The sequence below is a fragment of the Sciurus carolinensis genome, unplaced genomic scaffold, assembly GCF_902686445.1.
Source record: "Sciurus carolinensis unplaced genomic scaffold, mSciCar1.2, whole genome shotgun sequence".
NCBI lineage: Eukaryota > Metazoa > Chordata > Mammalia > Rodentia > Sciuridae > Sciurus > Sciurus carolinensis.
The window spans coordinates 2,399,853-2,413,975 of record NW_025920123.1 but is presented as its reverse complement, the minus strand read 5'-3'; the positions used below and the strand labels follow the sequence as shown (position 1 = coordinate 2,413,975).

The 14,123-nt window shown below is 46.0% G+C and overlaps 1 protein-coding gene across 1 annotated transcript; it reads left to right on the top strand.

Moving 5' to 3' along the window:
* Positions 1-5,248: 5,248 nt before the first annotated feature.
* Positions 5,249-13,596, top strand: LOC124973834 (protein FAM240B-like). Its single transcript, XM_047537543.1, has 2 exons — positions 5,249-5,391; positions 13,503-13,596. Exons 1-2 carry the CDS (start codon positions 5,249-5,251, stop codon positions 13,594-13,596), a joined length of 237 nt encoding a protein of 78 aa, XP_047393499.1.
* The last annotated feature ends 527 nt before the right edge of the window (positions 13,597-14,123 follow it).

The following is a 14,123-nucleotide window of genomic DNA, read 5'->3' as shown; positions in this document are numbered from 1 at the left end:
TCCCAGCAAAACAAGCAGCTGGGCTGCAATACCGCAGGAGGATTGAGCCTCGTCATTAGCAGAGGGCAACTATCAATTTGAGCAATACAGTCACTTCTTCCATATGTTCAGCAGCCCTTGGTGACTGTGCCTCAAGGCCTGACCACAAGGAGCCCACAAATATAGCATCCTAAGTCGTAGGAGGGCCAGTCGCATCACTGAGAGCTTTGCCAAAGGCATCTCTGTCCTTGCCAATGCTGGACCTTGGACAATTTGGGAAACTGCTCATCCCCATGATCTCAGGCTCTCTGATTCTGACAGCCCAGCAACAGAGATAAATGAACCTTAAATATGGGCTGAGTGAGTAAGAAGCGAGTGCTTGCCATTGTGTGTAATCCAAAGACCATGGGAGTTCAACGAGGTGGTGGCCAAGGCAGCATCGTCCACGCTCACCAGACGTGGACCAGTATGCAGCCCTGGGGCAGAGGGACAGATGGCAGGTCATGTTTGAGGCCCTTTCCTGTATAGTCTCCATTTCATTGGTAATAAAACTGGGGCCCCGAGTGAGCAAAGGGCTCGCTTACTCAACGCCACAACAGTGACAAAGTCCTGTGTCCCTTCTCAGCTCCCTCGCCCCTCTGGCTACCATGGTGCAGCCTGCAGTCTGAGAGGCGGGCAGGAAGGCGGGGAGGGCAGCCAGGCCTGCATGTTCCCTAGGGGCCAGGGGAGGCCTGGGGAAGAACGCCATTTCCAACAGGGTCTGGCCGAGTCCAGAGGATTTTCCCAGTCTGCTCAGCTGCAGAGGAGGAGAGGTGGCTGCCTGGAGCTGGGCAGCAAGTCATAACCCAGAGCTGCAGGCAGTGCGCACACTGAGAGGAGCCGGGAGGCAACCCTCAACCTGTACCTTCTCTGAGGTCAGCTGGCATCATGCGGGGCTCCTATTGAGACCACAGTGCAGTGCCCGGGACTCCCTGGGGCTCAGGTTAGTCTGGCCCCTGAGGGCATTGGAGTTCGGGACTCCTTCCTATGTCCTCCCAAAGGTCATGTCCACTGCACTCAGTTCCTCATGAAAACAGAGTCCTCTGTCCCTTTCCCACCTGCCTCCTCCCCGAAGAGACCAGGAAACAAGCCCAGCATGCTGCCCCTCATAGCCCACTGCCTGGCCTCACGATTCTGCAACCGTGGGGCTGCTGGAATAAAGCCTCCTCCAAATGCAGAACCAACCTTCCTGTGAACAGATGGGATGACCTGCGAGGACCGCAGGAGCCCGGGCCTCTCTTTTCTTCTCCTTGATGCTCTTACATTTAAAATGCTAATTATAAATATTGAGAAAAGGAAGACATTGCCATGAGGACCTACTTGGCTGAACTGTCCTTTCTGAGTGCCAGATACTTGCTAGGAGCTTGAGATTCTAGGAGCACTTTCCTCGTACCCGTGAGGGGTGTTCGCAAGGTGCACGTTTAACAAGCTCCTCTTCATCAAAGCGCGCGCTGCTTTCTCTCCTGTCATTGGAGCCTCAACGAAATGAGAGGACTTAGACCCCCCGCAGTGCCAACCACCCTACCAGGGAATCCAGTCACTGCAGAAGGGCGCGCACGTACAATTTCACTCCACCTTAGTTCCGGGAAAATGTAAAGCCTGGTTTATTTTCATGAACAGCTTTCCTTCGGATCCCAGTCACTAGGAAACTGTTAGAACTCCTTGCACTGGATCCTTTATCCTGGGAGAGAAAAGAAGTGACAGATAAGGCCCCAGGGAGACAGGAGCATGTCTGAGGTCGGGCAGAGACAGGTCAAGTACAGAGAGGTTCCAGGGCTTGGTCCTGCCAGGAAAGACAGCCCAGGGCCCTGGATGGAGCTCTTCCCTGACCAGTCCCTCTCTGACCTCCCCTGAGTAGCTGAGAGGCCTCTGAAGAAGCCATTGTCCTCTCCAGCCAGGTCTTTTTTGAAAACAGTAATTTAGAAAGGGATTAAGTTAGTTAAGAATACGGAAGCCCTAGCAAATGCTTCGAGGCATTTCATATGAAAAATATGAAAATAAGTCTCTCCAGGAAACTTGGGCTCCCTATCACAAAGACCTCTGTCAGTCACAGGAAAGACCTCTGAGTGCGTGCGGGAGGGGCGGCAGATTCAAGCCACGCTCTTCAGGGACATCTCCACGTGCTGGGGACAAGACCAGCTCTGCGCTCCTCCAGCCCTGTGACCTTGGCAGCGGCAATAATTGCCTCTGAGAATCAGCCTCCTCTTGTGCAACGTGAGGCGTTCTTTCAAAAGTTTTAGCCATCCCAGAATGTGCAGGTGTTTCAGAATATCATGTCGTAGGTGGGAAGTACGGACGATTTCACTTGTCAATTAAAAACAGTTTGGGGTGGACGTGGAGACATCTGCCAGGGCTCGGAGGCTGAGCAGGAGGATCACCAGTTCAAAGCCAGCCTAGGGAATTTAGTGAGGCCCTAAGCAATGCAGTGAGACTCTGTCTCTAAATAAAATATAAAAAAGGCTGAGGATGTGGCTCAGTGGTTAAGCGCCTCTGGGTTCAATACCTGATACCAAAAAAAAAAAAAAAAAATAGTTTCTACCTTTTAAATAAAAAATAAAATTATAAAGGATCAAATTGCATTATGTGCATGTACAAATGTGGCATGATGATTTCTACTACCATGTATGATTATAATGCACTGATTAAGAAAAACCCCTAGTAATTAAGTATCTATTTTTATTTGTTCTAATTAGCTATGTGTTATAATAGAATGCATTTTAAAAATATTTTTTAGTTGTAAATGGGCACAATACCTTTATTTTATTTATTTTTTAATTTTTTGATTTATTGTACACAAATGGGGTACAACTGTCGTTTCCCTGGTTGTACACGAAGCAGAGTCACATCGTTTGTGTAATCATACATGTACATAGGGTAGTGATGTTTGTCTCATTCTATTATCTCTCCTTCCCCAGCCCCTCCCCACCCTTCATCTAACTCTACACAATCCATCTTTCCTCCATTCTTCCCTTACTCCCTCCCCCCACCTAGTTATGTATTATCATCTACTTTTCAGAGAAATCATTCGGCCTTTGGTTTTGGGGGATTGGCCTATTTCACTTAGCATGATGTCCTCCATCTCCATCCCTTTACCTGCAAATGCCATAATTTCATTCTTCTTTAAGGCTGAGTAATATTCCATTGTGTATAGGCACCACGTTTTCTTTATCCATTCATCTGTTGAAGGGCATGTAGGTTGGTTCCATAGTCTAGCTATTGTGAATTGAGCTGCTAGAAATATCTATTTAAAAAAAAAGTAAAAAATGGAGGGGAAGAAAAGGTGGGGGCAATAAAGAATGGCTGTTATGTGACTGCGTTACAGGTGGGAGTTACCCAGAGCGCAACCAGTGGGGGCACCTGGGAAATGTGCTCTCCTCATCCCCCACAGTCTCCTTCCCTCATCCCCACATCCACCCACATGCTCCTGGCTCTGGCCACAGAAACTACCAGACGATTAGAAGGCAGGCCCAGGAGGAAGAGTAAGAAACGTGGGCTTTTAAAATCTTACAGAATTGATAGAGCGGCTGCTTTCCCTTTCAAGATTCCTCCTATCTCAGGATGTTTCCGTGGAGAAGGCTTCACTGTCCATCTGACAGTGACCTCAGAGCCTATTAGAAATATAATGGTAGTAGAAATGTTATGTACTGTAAATATTAAATAATAATTTATTTTTTTTCTCTGAAGTCCATTTTAAACTCCTCTCCAAACCCAATCCTGTGGACTGCCCAGGGGGACCTGGCTAGTGTGGAATCACTGGACTTCGTAGCAGGGGAGGACGGACGAGGTCCCTTTCCAATCTGCAGCCAGGCTGAGGCTTTGAGCAGGTGTGGCCAGCAAGCAGGGAGGGATCTGTTTTGCTGTGCTTCCCATCTGCCTGCCTGATGAAGCCCCTACGGTCCAGAAAATTGGCACCTTCGGGCACAAAGCCTGCACCCTGAAGCATGGCGTTCTCCTGAGATTCACACACAGACCCAGCAAGCTGGCTGAGGACGTAGCCATTTGCAAAGATGGTGGCCACTCCTAGTGCTGAGGATCGGAAGAGCAAGGAGCAGGCTCTGGGTAGATGAGCAGACCCAGGCTCACGTCCACCTAGCACAACCATGTTCAGTGGTAAGGCCGTGGGCAGGGTCTACTCAGTGTCCTCATCTGACATGAGTGGAGAGTCCTCCATTTCACAGGGTTGCAGCGAGGAGCAAAGAAACTGTGTGTAAGATGCTTATCAGGGATAAGTAAAAGTGCAGGTAAATACTCAATAAATGGTAGAGGTCAATGTCATTGTATGAGGAACAATGGAAAAAATATAACATTTACTGAGTGCCTGCCTTTGCTCTGCTTTGTGTTTGGTTTTTGTGTGTGCTTTTATTTTTGTTTTTGCTTTTGTTATTGAGGATTGAGTCCATGGGTGCTGTACCACTGAGCCACATCCCCTGTACTTTTTTATTTTTATTTTGAGACAGGACCTTGCTGAGTTGCTTAGGGCCTTGCTAAATTGCTGATATTGGTCTTGAACTTGTGATCCTCCTGCCTCAGCCTCCTGAATCACTGGGACTACATGCAAGTGCCACGGTGCCTGGTCAGAGTTTTTGATTAGTCATTTTATACACACATGTACACACCCACACACAAACTATAAAATAAATGGTAAAGATAGTTTAAGAAAGTTTAAATCATGAATCTCATACAGATATAGAATGAATGCATGCCAAGGATTTTATTTTACTTATAAATAGTGAGAAAATATTCAACCGATATTCAAAGGGAAATTCAAAGAACACACAAATATAGGCAATTGGGAATCCTCAAATGAATTTACAAGCAGTTGAAAAATGGATTGATATCCATAGGTGTTATCATTTGCATCCCACTGGACAAAATTTATTTGAATTTCCATGTTCAGAGAATCATTTACATTATTATAATTTTTCTGTAATTTACAGAATTGCAAAATTGTTCGAAGGCACTGGAAGGGGCATGCCATTACAGAACCAGTCTGGAAGGGCTACCAGACATCCTTTTTATTTCTGTTCACTTCAAAAACGTGTTCCCAACATTTCTGATGTAACTGTTGTCATATTCATCTGCAGCTGAGAAAACAGATTCAAATGTGAGCGTGTGGTGTGTCTACACTTACAGGAAAAAGCATCAGGCAACAGCTGGTTTCAGACTTACCCAAAATTAAAGTGGCTTTACTGAGAGGACTGGGCCTCACTGTGCCTCTTGTGCTTCAGGAATGAACAATCAATACATCTGCCAGGAAGTCTTCTGCTGTGAAACCTGCCATGAGCTCAAGAGCTTCTGGGAAAAAGAAATCAGGAAACAGACTTGTTACCGAGAGCTGGAGGAGGACCGCCAGGGAAGGAGCACCCTGAGAAAGTAGGTGGACTGTTTCTCCATTACCATTGTTCAGTAGGCTTCCCCAGAGACTCGCCAGATGTGAACAGCAGGGGCAGAATGAGCTTCATCATCTCCTGTCCAAGATGGGCAGAGGAGGGGGTGCCACGGGCTGCGCAGCGCAGGAAGAAGTGAGAGCAGCTTGGAAGGAAGCAGGTCCCCGGGAGGGCTCTCCACATGTCCGGGCTTGGGTCAAGTGGCAGAAGGCAGGAACTACTGGGAGTCTAGGCCAGAGCCTGCTGGGGTCCGTGGGACAGGTGCAAACCCAGTTGGTGCCTTAGAATGATTCTGGTGAACCTTGGGCTGTGGCATGGCTGCAGCTGGTCCCGGCACCAGGCTGCTCAAGGGCAGGGCATGTCCTGCCCGGAGTGTGCCAGCCAGGTGAGGAGTCTCAGCAAAGGTTTGTCTGGAGATTGGCTGAACCTTCTCCCACCTTGGAGAAGGCCAGTTCTGGGAGGGGCAGCCCTGCCCCAGCCAGCAGGCTTCTTAAGATGCCAAACGCACGTCACACAGAAACTAGAAGCCAAGGTTAGTACAGCCGTGCACTCAGTCTTGCCACATCCACACCAGAATTTCTCAGGTGTGTCTGCACTCCATTTGCCACAGGGTTTGTGGCACTACTAAATGTAGGACCAAATGATTCTCGGCTGTGTGGGGCTGTCTTGTGCTTTGTAAGGTGCTCAGCACAAGCCTGACCTGGAGTGTTCCACTCCCATCTGGCAAATAGAGGTTCCCTGGAGGGTGGAGGGGTCCCTGTTAAGAGCCAATGGCTCACAGAGGTGGATACGCCTTTTTAAATCACAAACAAAATGAAGTCCTGTCATCTGTATCTCCATGAACCAAAAAATAGCTCTTCCTCTCCACTTCACTGTTACAGTCCCCAGCACATGAGGTCACACGAAGCATCAGGGTTCGTTGACAGATGAGTGTGTGTGCGCAAAACCAGCTTCACAGAAAGATCCCCCAGTGGGATGGGAAGACTGGAAGACGGGGAAGAAGGGGAACGTGGCCGTCCCGTTGGCAGGCAGACGTTCTCGCTCTAGGCAGAGTTTGCCTGAACAGGGGACGCATTCACGGGTGTGGGGAACACGCGTCCCGTGTGTGTGGTTATGATCTGAGGCCAGCACCTGCCCCAGGTGTGCAGTGACGTGGAGCAGCTCTATCGGGTGGGAACAGCCCGCTGGCTCGGTGGATGGTTGGTGCATGACTTGCTGGACAGCAGGGCTCCTGATTCCTGTGTCTGTCCAGTGTGGGTTTAGCTAACAATAGGCACAGTTCTGATGGCTTAAACTATTTTTTTTTTTTGGTACTGGGATTTGAACCCAGGGGTGCTTAACCACTGAGCCACATCCCCAGTCCTTGTTATTTATTTATTTATTTTTGATTTTTGAGACAAGCTCTCACTGAGTTGCTTAGGACCTCGCTAAGTTACTGAGGCTGGTTTTGAACTCGAGGTCCTCCTGCCTCAGCCTCCTGAGCCACTGGGATTATAGGAGCATTCCACTGCACCTGTCTGTCTACATCAAGTTTTAAAAACACTTTTTAAGCCCAGAGAGGGGCCTCTTTCCATACCCTGGTAAAATTGGGCACTCCCCTGGGGGTCACACTTTAGAGCTGCCAGGGAATGAGTACACCTCCCTCTCCTAGACCTGGACCACTGGTTCTCTGGAAGCCAGAGCCCACACTGAGCCCTGTATGGTAACTTCCTTTCCAGAAGCCCTGCAGTGCTGGATTAAAGGCAAATTTTGTGATATGATTTGATTTTTCTAGGGATAGCGATTTTGTGTGTGTGTGTTTAAACACGTGTAATATGCTTGTACAGGATAACAATTAGAAGAAAATGTGCTTAGATATTATAATTGGCTATTTTTAGATGGCAGACTGGTGGACTGGAGGGACGTGCATGCTTCTATTTTCCCCAGTTGCTCTAACAAGACTGTGACATTGGGTATTTAGGAGAAATTTGTTTAAAAGGCCACCAATGGCCAGTGGTCCATAGAGCAAATGCATTATTTCCCCAGGCACCCATATGCCCAGAAAGGACCCCTTCCAAAGTGTGGGGTCGTGCTCTCTTCCTTCGACATGTGTCATCGCGAGACACTTCACTGTCATCTCTCCCAAATGGATGTTTAGAGACATGGATGTCACTTCTGCCTTGCTCGGGACAGGAGGGTCATGAGGAGGTGGGAGAGGACTTTTCTGTGGTTTGTTCACCCATTCTCAAGCCCACTGTCCAGAGCTACACTTTTATCAACTGTAAATAAAAAAAAAAAAATGGAGAAAACCTGAAGCCTTCTTCATCTGGAAGCCAACAAATGAAAACCTACTTGCTACCAGATCACCCAAGAAGAGTCTAGAAAATTTGAAACTGAAACCAGAAAGGCAGAACACTTGTTTAAACCCCCACCGATCTGAGTTAACAGTTTGAAACACTGTCCTAACAGAGCGACTGTCCCCTGGTGTGTGCTGGCAGGACAAGGGAAGGCAAATCCCGATCCAACACCACTCCTTGTTCCTTCCAGTTCAGTAACACAGTGGTTATGTTGTTCCCCTGGAGAAGTTGGGGGCTCTTTGTAAACATCCCCCTGGGACAGAGTGACACCAGTCAAGCATGGCATGGATTCTGCGCCAATCATACCTCCTGGTTTGCCTGGGGTGGGCTGGCCCTACAGCTATCCTTCCAGTCTAACTTTCTTTCATTCTATTTAAAAGCATCTGTTTAGATGATAAATCTGTCAACATCTAAATCTAAGTGACCAGCCTATAGCTATAACTGAGAAACTGTACAGCGATTCAGTGAAAAAGTGATGTTTAATGCAAACAATGAAGTCTTTAAAGTACCTCTTCAGAATTTAGAGGAACTCAGTGTTGGACAGACATCAAATCTGGTGAGATTGTAAAGGGGAGAGGGCTTCAAGACTTTCCAGAGCACACTGGCTCCCTCCACTCTGATGCCTGCCATCAGCTCTATCCATCAGGATGCTTGTGGCCACCAGCAACAGAATATCCTGCTCTCAATGAGCCATCCAGGTGAACCACAATTTCAAGCTTTTCACAAGAGTTAGCCTACAAGCCGTGCATGGTGGCACATGCCCATAATCCTAGGAGGCTGAGGCAGGAGAATCATAAGTTCAAAGCCAGCTTCAGCAACTTAGCAAGGCCCTAAGCAACTCAGTGAGACTCTGTCTCTAAATAAAATATAAACAAGGCCTGGGCTGTTGCTCAGCAGCTAAAGGCCCCTGGGTTTAATTCCCACTACCAAAAAAAAAAAAAAAAAGAGTTAGTCTACAAAGGATAATCAGAGAGGATGTTTATTAGGTAAATCTGTCATTTAAACCAAAAATAGAAAGTGTGGTTGGTAAATTGAGTTGCTCAAATGAGCATTTGGAAGCTTTTCAGCCTGTGTCAGCTGACTGAGCTCTGCCCTGCAACCAGAGACTGGGGCAGTGAGTAGCAGGTCACAAAGAAACCAAGCTCAGACCCCGCTCCCCACACCAAGGAAAAGAACTCTAAAGACCTGTTCCCTTCACAAGCATCACCTGCTTTCTAGGTAAGGCCCATACTTCTCAAGAGAATCTGTGTTCCTAGACAGGAGCTAGAACTCCTGAACAACTCAGAAAAATCCAGAACAGCAAGGAATGCAGGAAGAGGAGCAGAATCCCATCTAACATTTCATATGAAACCAAAGCACAGAAGAGAAGATTGGAGTAACAAGAGCTGAAATAGGAGATGGAGAATCTGTCAGTCATACATTCCTCCAGGGCAGGGATCGCTCATTCCATTACTCATCTTTACATATGGCAGCCATGGTCATGGCCCCGCTCAGCGCTCCTTTGGGGAGCAGTTGACTGATCCTCTAGCTGCCGCCTTTCCACATCTATCATGGTGGCCAAGTTGCCCCAGGCAGCAGCCAGGCATGGCACGGGTGGCCTTTCCACACAAGTCCTGCACGACAGGCCTCCTCTGAGGGACAAGGTTTACTCAGAGATGCCCCATCAGCCCAGCAGAGCTCTCTCTGAACTGGGCTTTGCTGCGCAGCTCTTCCCACCAATCATTTCTTCTCTCTGTCCCTCTTCCACAGACGTCAGACCAGTGGCCCTTCCTAACCACTTCTGGTCCCTCCCACTGTGTTTTCCCCAGGTGTTTTCCCTAAATCTGCTTCGTAGGGGGCCCCAAATAACAGATGTTTAATGCTGGCAAATGATGGAAAAGTATAATTACAGGCAAAACTGATCCTTACTGGCTCCCAATAAGGACACTATAATTATGGTTTCAGAGCTTCACAAGCATCACCTGCTTTCTAGGTAAGGCCCATACTTCTCAAGAGAATCTGTGTTCCTAGACAGGAGCTAGAACTCCTGAACAACTCAGAAAAATCCAGAACAGCAAATAATAAACATTGTTTGGCCCCCATTTGAAAAATGAGGTATTTCTAGGCTGAAGGTAAAAACGTTCCTCGTGAGCATTAATGCCTGTTTTCTCACTCCTCTCACGTGTCTGAATTTATACACTAATTTTTAAGCATTGTCTTCCTCGCAATGACCGCCCCTGTTGCAAAGCAAAAGCTCCATTTATATTCACCAGTTTACTGAGAACCCAAAATTAAGCAGAAACAACACAGTGATGAAAGATATTGACCAAAAATGAGCTGCAATCAGTCTAAATATTCATAAACCAGGATTTAAAGGTCACTGGGGAAGATGGGGACCTGAATCCTTCACTGTTAGACAATAAATAGTGGCAGGGCTGCTATAAAAAGTGAATAATTGTGTTCTGAATCCCAGATTCCTAAGCCGTGTCCTAGAACAAATGCCTCAGACCAAATGCGTTGATTCGTGTCCTCTAAGAAGCAGAGGCAAGGCGAGATGAGATGTGCATGAGATTTACTGGGGGAAGCACCTATGGAAGAAAAGCAGGAAAGAGTGGAGGTGAGCTGATCAGTGCTTAACAGCCGGCTCTGGGGAATGCACACAGGTAAATACACGCCCAAGTCTCCTACAGGTCTCACTGGTACAAAGGCCCCATAGCACACAATTACACATAATAGGAAAACACAAAATGTTCTTTATTGGAAATTTTAGGTAGCCAGCTGATTCTCCCAGCCTGCTTTTATGAGTTTTTGCCACCCTCTTGTATCTATAGCCAACCATGCAATTCAACCAAGACTGACAAAATCAGACATCAAATAAGTGTCTGATTACTATCCAGCTCAGCAAAGTTCATGTCATTGATCATAATCAATTTTTTAATTCTAAAAGAGCATTTTCATCAATTTTTTGAATTCCAAAATGTTAGCTATAGACATGACATGCTTCTAACTTCAATCTGCATTATTAAAATTTCCTCAATGACTCTCTTAAATGTAGACCAGGGAGTCAGCAAATACTTTTTCAAAAGGACCAAGTAGTAAATATTTTTGGTTTAATAAGTCATATAATCTGTGCAGCAATGACTCAACTTTGCCATTGTACCGAGAAAACAACTATGGCCATTTGTCAACAAAATAGGTAAACACATAAATAGGGCCCTATTCCAATAAAACTTTATTTACAAAAACAGGCGACTGTCTAAATTTGACTGGAGGGACAGTTCTTTGTTTGGCAGTGAACAAAGTAAATCAAATCTTGTGTTTAATAGTATTTGCTGATTTGCATGTTGTGAATGTTCCCGCCATAATCTACTCAGGCTGCCAGTGCTGCCCATGCAGACAAGTTCCGAGGTGATTCTTGGGTACGGCTCCCCATCACACACTGCCCTCACCAAACAGAGGCAGTAGACCTTGACCCCAGTGGAGCACAGAGGTTTGTGAGATGTGATAAAATAGGAAGTGGTGAAATCTGTATATTTATCACTTTTTGTTTTGATACAATTTAATTAACTATAAGTTTCTATAATTTACTTTTAATAGTGTCTGCATTTAAAAACTCAAAAATCTAATAATTAATAAATAGCCCTCACAGACTGTGTATCATAAGCCAGCTCCTGCACACCCCTGGGGGGAAGGCCAAGAAAGTGGCAAGAGTCTTCAGACTCTGATGCAGGCCTGACCTCTGTGCCCCAGGAAGGGAAGGAAGGAGGCTTGGGTGGACAGCAAGACAGGCCTCATAATTTGGGTCAAACTGATGGGGAGAGCTTGAGTCAAAGTCACCTGGGAAACAAGTTCTGCTGCTGTAGGAATGTCTGTGCTCAGCAGTGCTGGGTCACCAGCTGGGGGCAGCCTGCAGGAAGTTTGGCCTTGGCATCTGCCTGGGGGACAGACACAGCCATATCTGCAAAGAGCCCCAGCAGCTGCCCAGGTAGTGCAACCCCCATTCAGCCTAGGCCACATCCGAGAGCCCAGTCTTCATGGTCACTGCCCCAAGTCAGAGCCAAGCTCCTTTTGTGAATGAACGCATCCACATTAGGTTAAGAAGTCCATCAAGTTCCATGCCACCCCCACAGCAAACCTTGTTGGTTAGGGGTGGAAGAACCCAGGTGACAAAAGTCAATGTAAGTAGAAGAGGATTTTGTTACAAGGCCTTTCAGAGATAGGTACCAGGGAGCTTTTGTAAAGCTGGACATTCTCCTGATTGGAGAAGCTGATTACAAATTATGACACGGAATGACTAGTTTACAATCCAGTGAAGAAATATAATTATTAAAATTACTAATAGGTGGACATCAGAATAGAAGGTTCTAGAAGCTTGACACATTTTTCTCAGGCCACCTTCCCGCTCTGGGAACAGCAGTTCCAGGTCCTCTGTCCCCTCTTCAAGCAGGCAAGGCCTATTGAAATGTCATTGACCTCTGTTCTAAGTTAACATGGAGGAAGATGACAGTTGATGTCCTGTGACTTTCCCCCATGTCCCTCATTCTGTCCACACTTCAACTCCAGTCCTTGGTTGCTAATGTGCTTCAGCCACGAGCACCACTAAACAACAGGCTGACTCCAAATTCTTTCCATTCTTTCCTGGGCCCATAATTGAGCAGAGTCTTAAATAAGTTTTTCTGGAGCCAATTTGGTGCCTAGAGCCTTCAAAATTTTTGTCTTCTCTAAGTTATGGTATTTCACCTGGGGAATCTCTCTCAGGAAAATAAACTGGAAGATCAAAAGAGTATTAAGCATTGCATTCATTTGAGAGTTATTCACAAGAGTGGAAAATTAATGCACATCTAATTTTTCTTTGTTCTTTTGTATACATTTGGATTTTTCTGTATTAAGCTGGTTGTACTACCTAATACCCACCTCCTCCAGATTCTTTCCATTTTCTTCCAAGTCCATAATTGAGCAAAATTTAACACCATCACCTTGCTGGTTAGGATTTCAATACATGCTTTTGGGGGAGTGTGGGAAAAGTATTCCCACCACAGCAGATTCAAAGTTCATTTTTTTTTAACATAGATGTTTAACTATGTTGACACATCCATTGTTTTTTAAAAACTCTTCTTCCTCCATCTAGTTGTCTCTGTCCCTTGCCACAAATCAATTAGCCACATTAGTGTGTATTTCTGGACTCTTTTCTGTGCTAACACCTGCTTCCTGTTCCTTTGCCAAGGTCACACTATAATGATCCCATGTTTATATTAATCAACTAGTGATCAGGTAGTGATTTTGAGACAATATAAATTAACTATTAAGATTAATTTGTATTAACTTATATTAATTATTAAGACAATATAGATTATTATAGGGGTATTTTTTGCTGGGTTTGTTTTTTTAAGATGGGGTCTTACTATATTATTGAGGCCCAGGTTGACCTAAAGTTCCTGGGTTCAAGTGATCCTCTAGCCTCAGCCTCCCAGAAGCTGGGACTATACGCACGTAGCTTTCCAGACACAATTGGCAACCAGCTTGTCAGTTGCTACAGAAATGCCTGCCTTGTACTTTGATAGGAATTGCATGAAGTCTAATACTAATTTGGGAAAGATTAAATGTGGGGGAAACTACCTCTTCACATTCTTCACCCATCTTTCTCTTCCTTTCCTTTATTCCTATAAAATCTCTGGGATTCTTTTTAAAAATACTTCAGAGAAGAAAAAGAAAATGTTTTGCAGGGATGGCAGCTTTGGAGACAAGTGTGCTGATGACCTCATGTGCTATGTCCCCTCCCCAGACTCTGGGAAGAATGGAAGCAGAGGCTGGAGAAGAGGCTGAGGGTGCTGGACAGTCCGGATGAGAAGGAGAAGCTGGCTGACCCTGTGCACTGAGGACTTCCTGCCTCACCAGCTTCAAAGAGAGTGAGACACCAAGGGCCTTTCTAGGAGAAAAAGCTAGCATCCAGGTCATGCTGAGTTACTGAGCAGGGGCTCCATTTGCTCACCCACCTGTGAAGGGATTTATGTGGGAAACCCCCCACCCTGAGTGCTAATGGGAGTTACTATCCTGCTCAGTCCTCCCTGCACAGAGGACAGGGTGACTGCAAATGGGAACACAAGTTTGGTTGTTTAATATAAAAAGTTCTTGGTATTAGCCCCCTCCCCCCGGTTTCAAAGATCCATGTAGCATACGCTAGCTCCCCATCCTCTTTGCCTTCTGAAATCTGAATGTTTCCTCTCAACTTCCAGAAGGTAAAGATGTCAATGGAAACTGGGCTTTCCCATATCTCCTGGAATTGTAAAGTCAAAAACAAAACAAAGCACAACAAAAAGGCCCTCTGCTATCTTTTCCCCCATTTATGTATACAGAGATGCAATTGCCTGCAGAAATAAAGCTATCATTATGTTAAAAAGTGAAC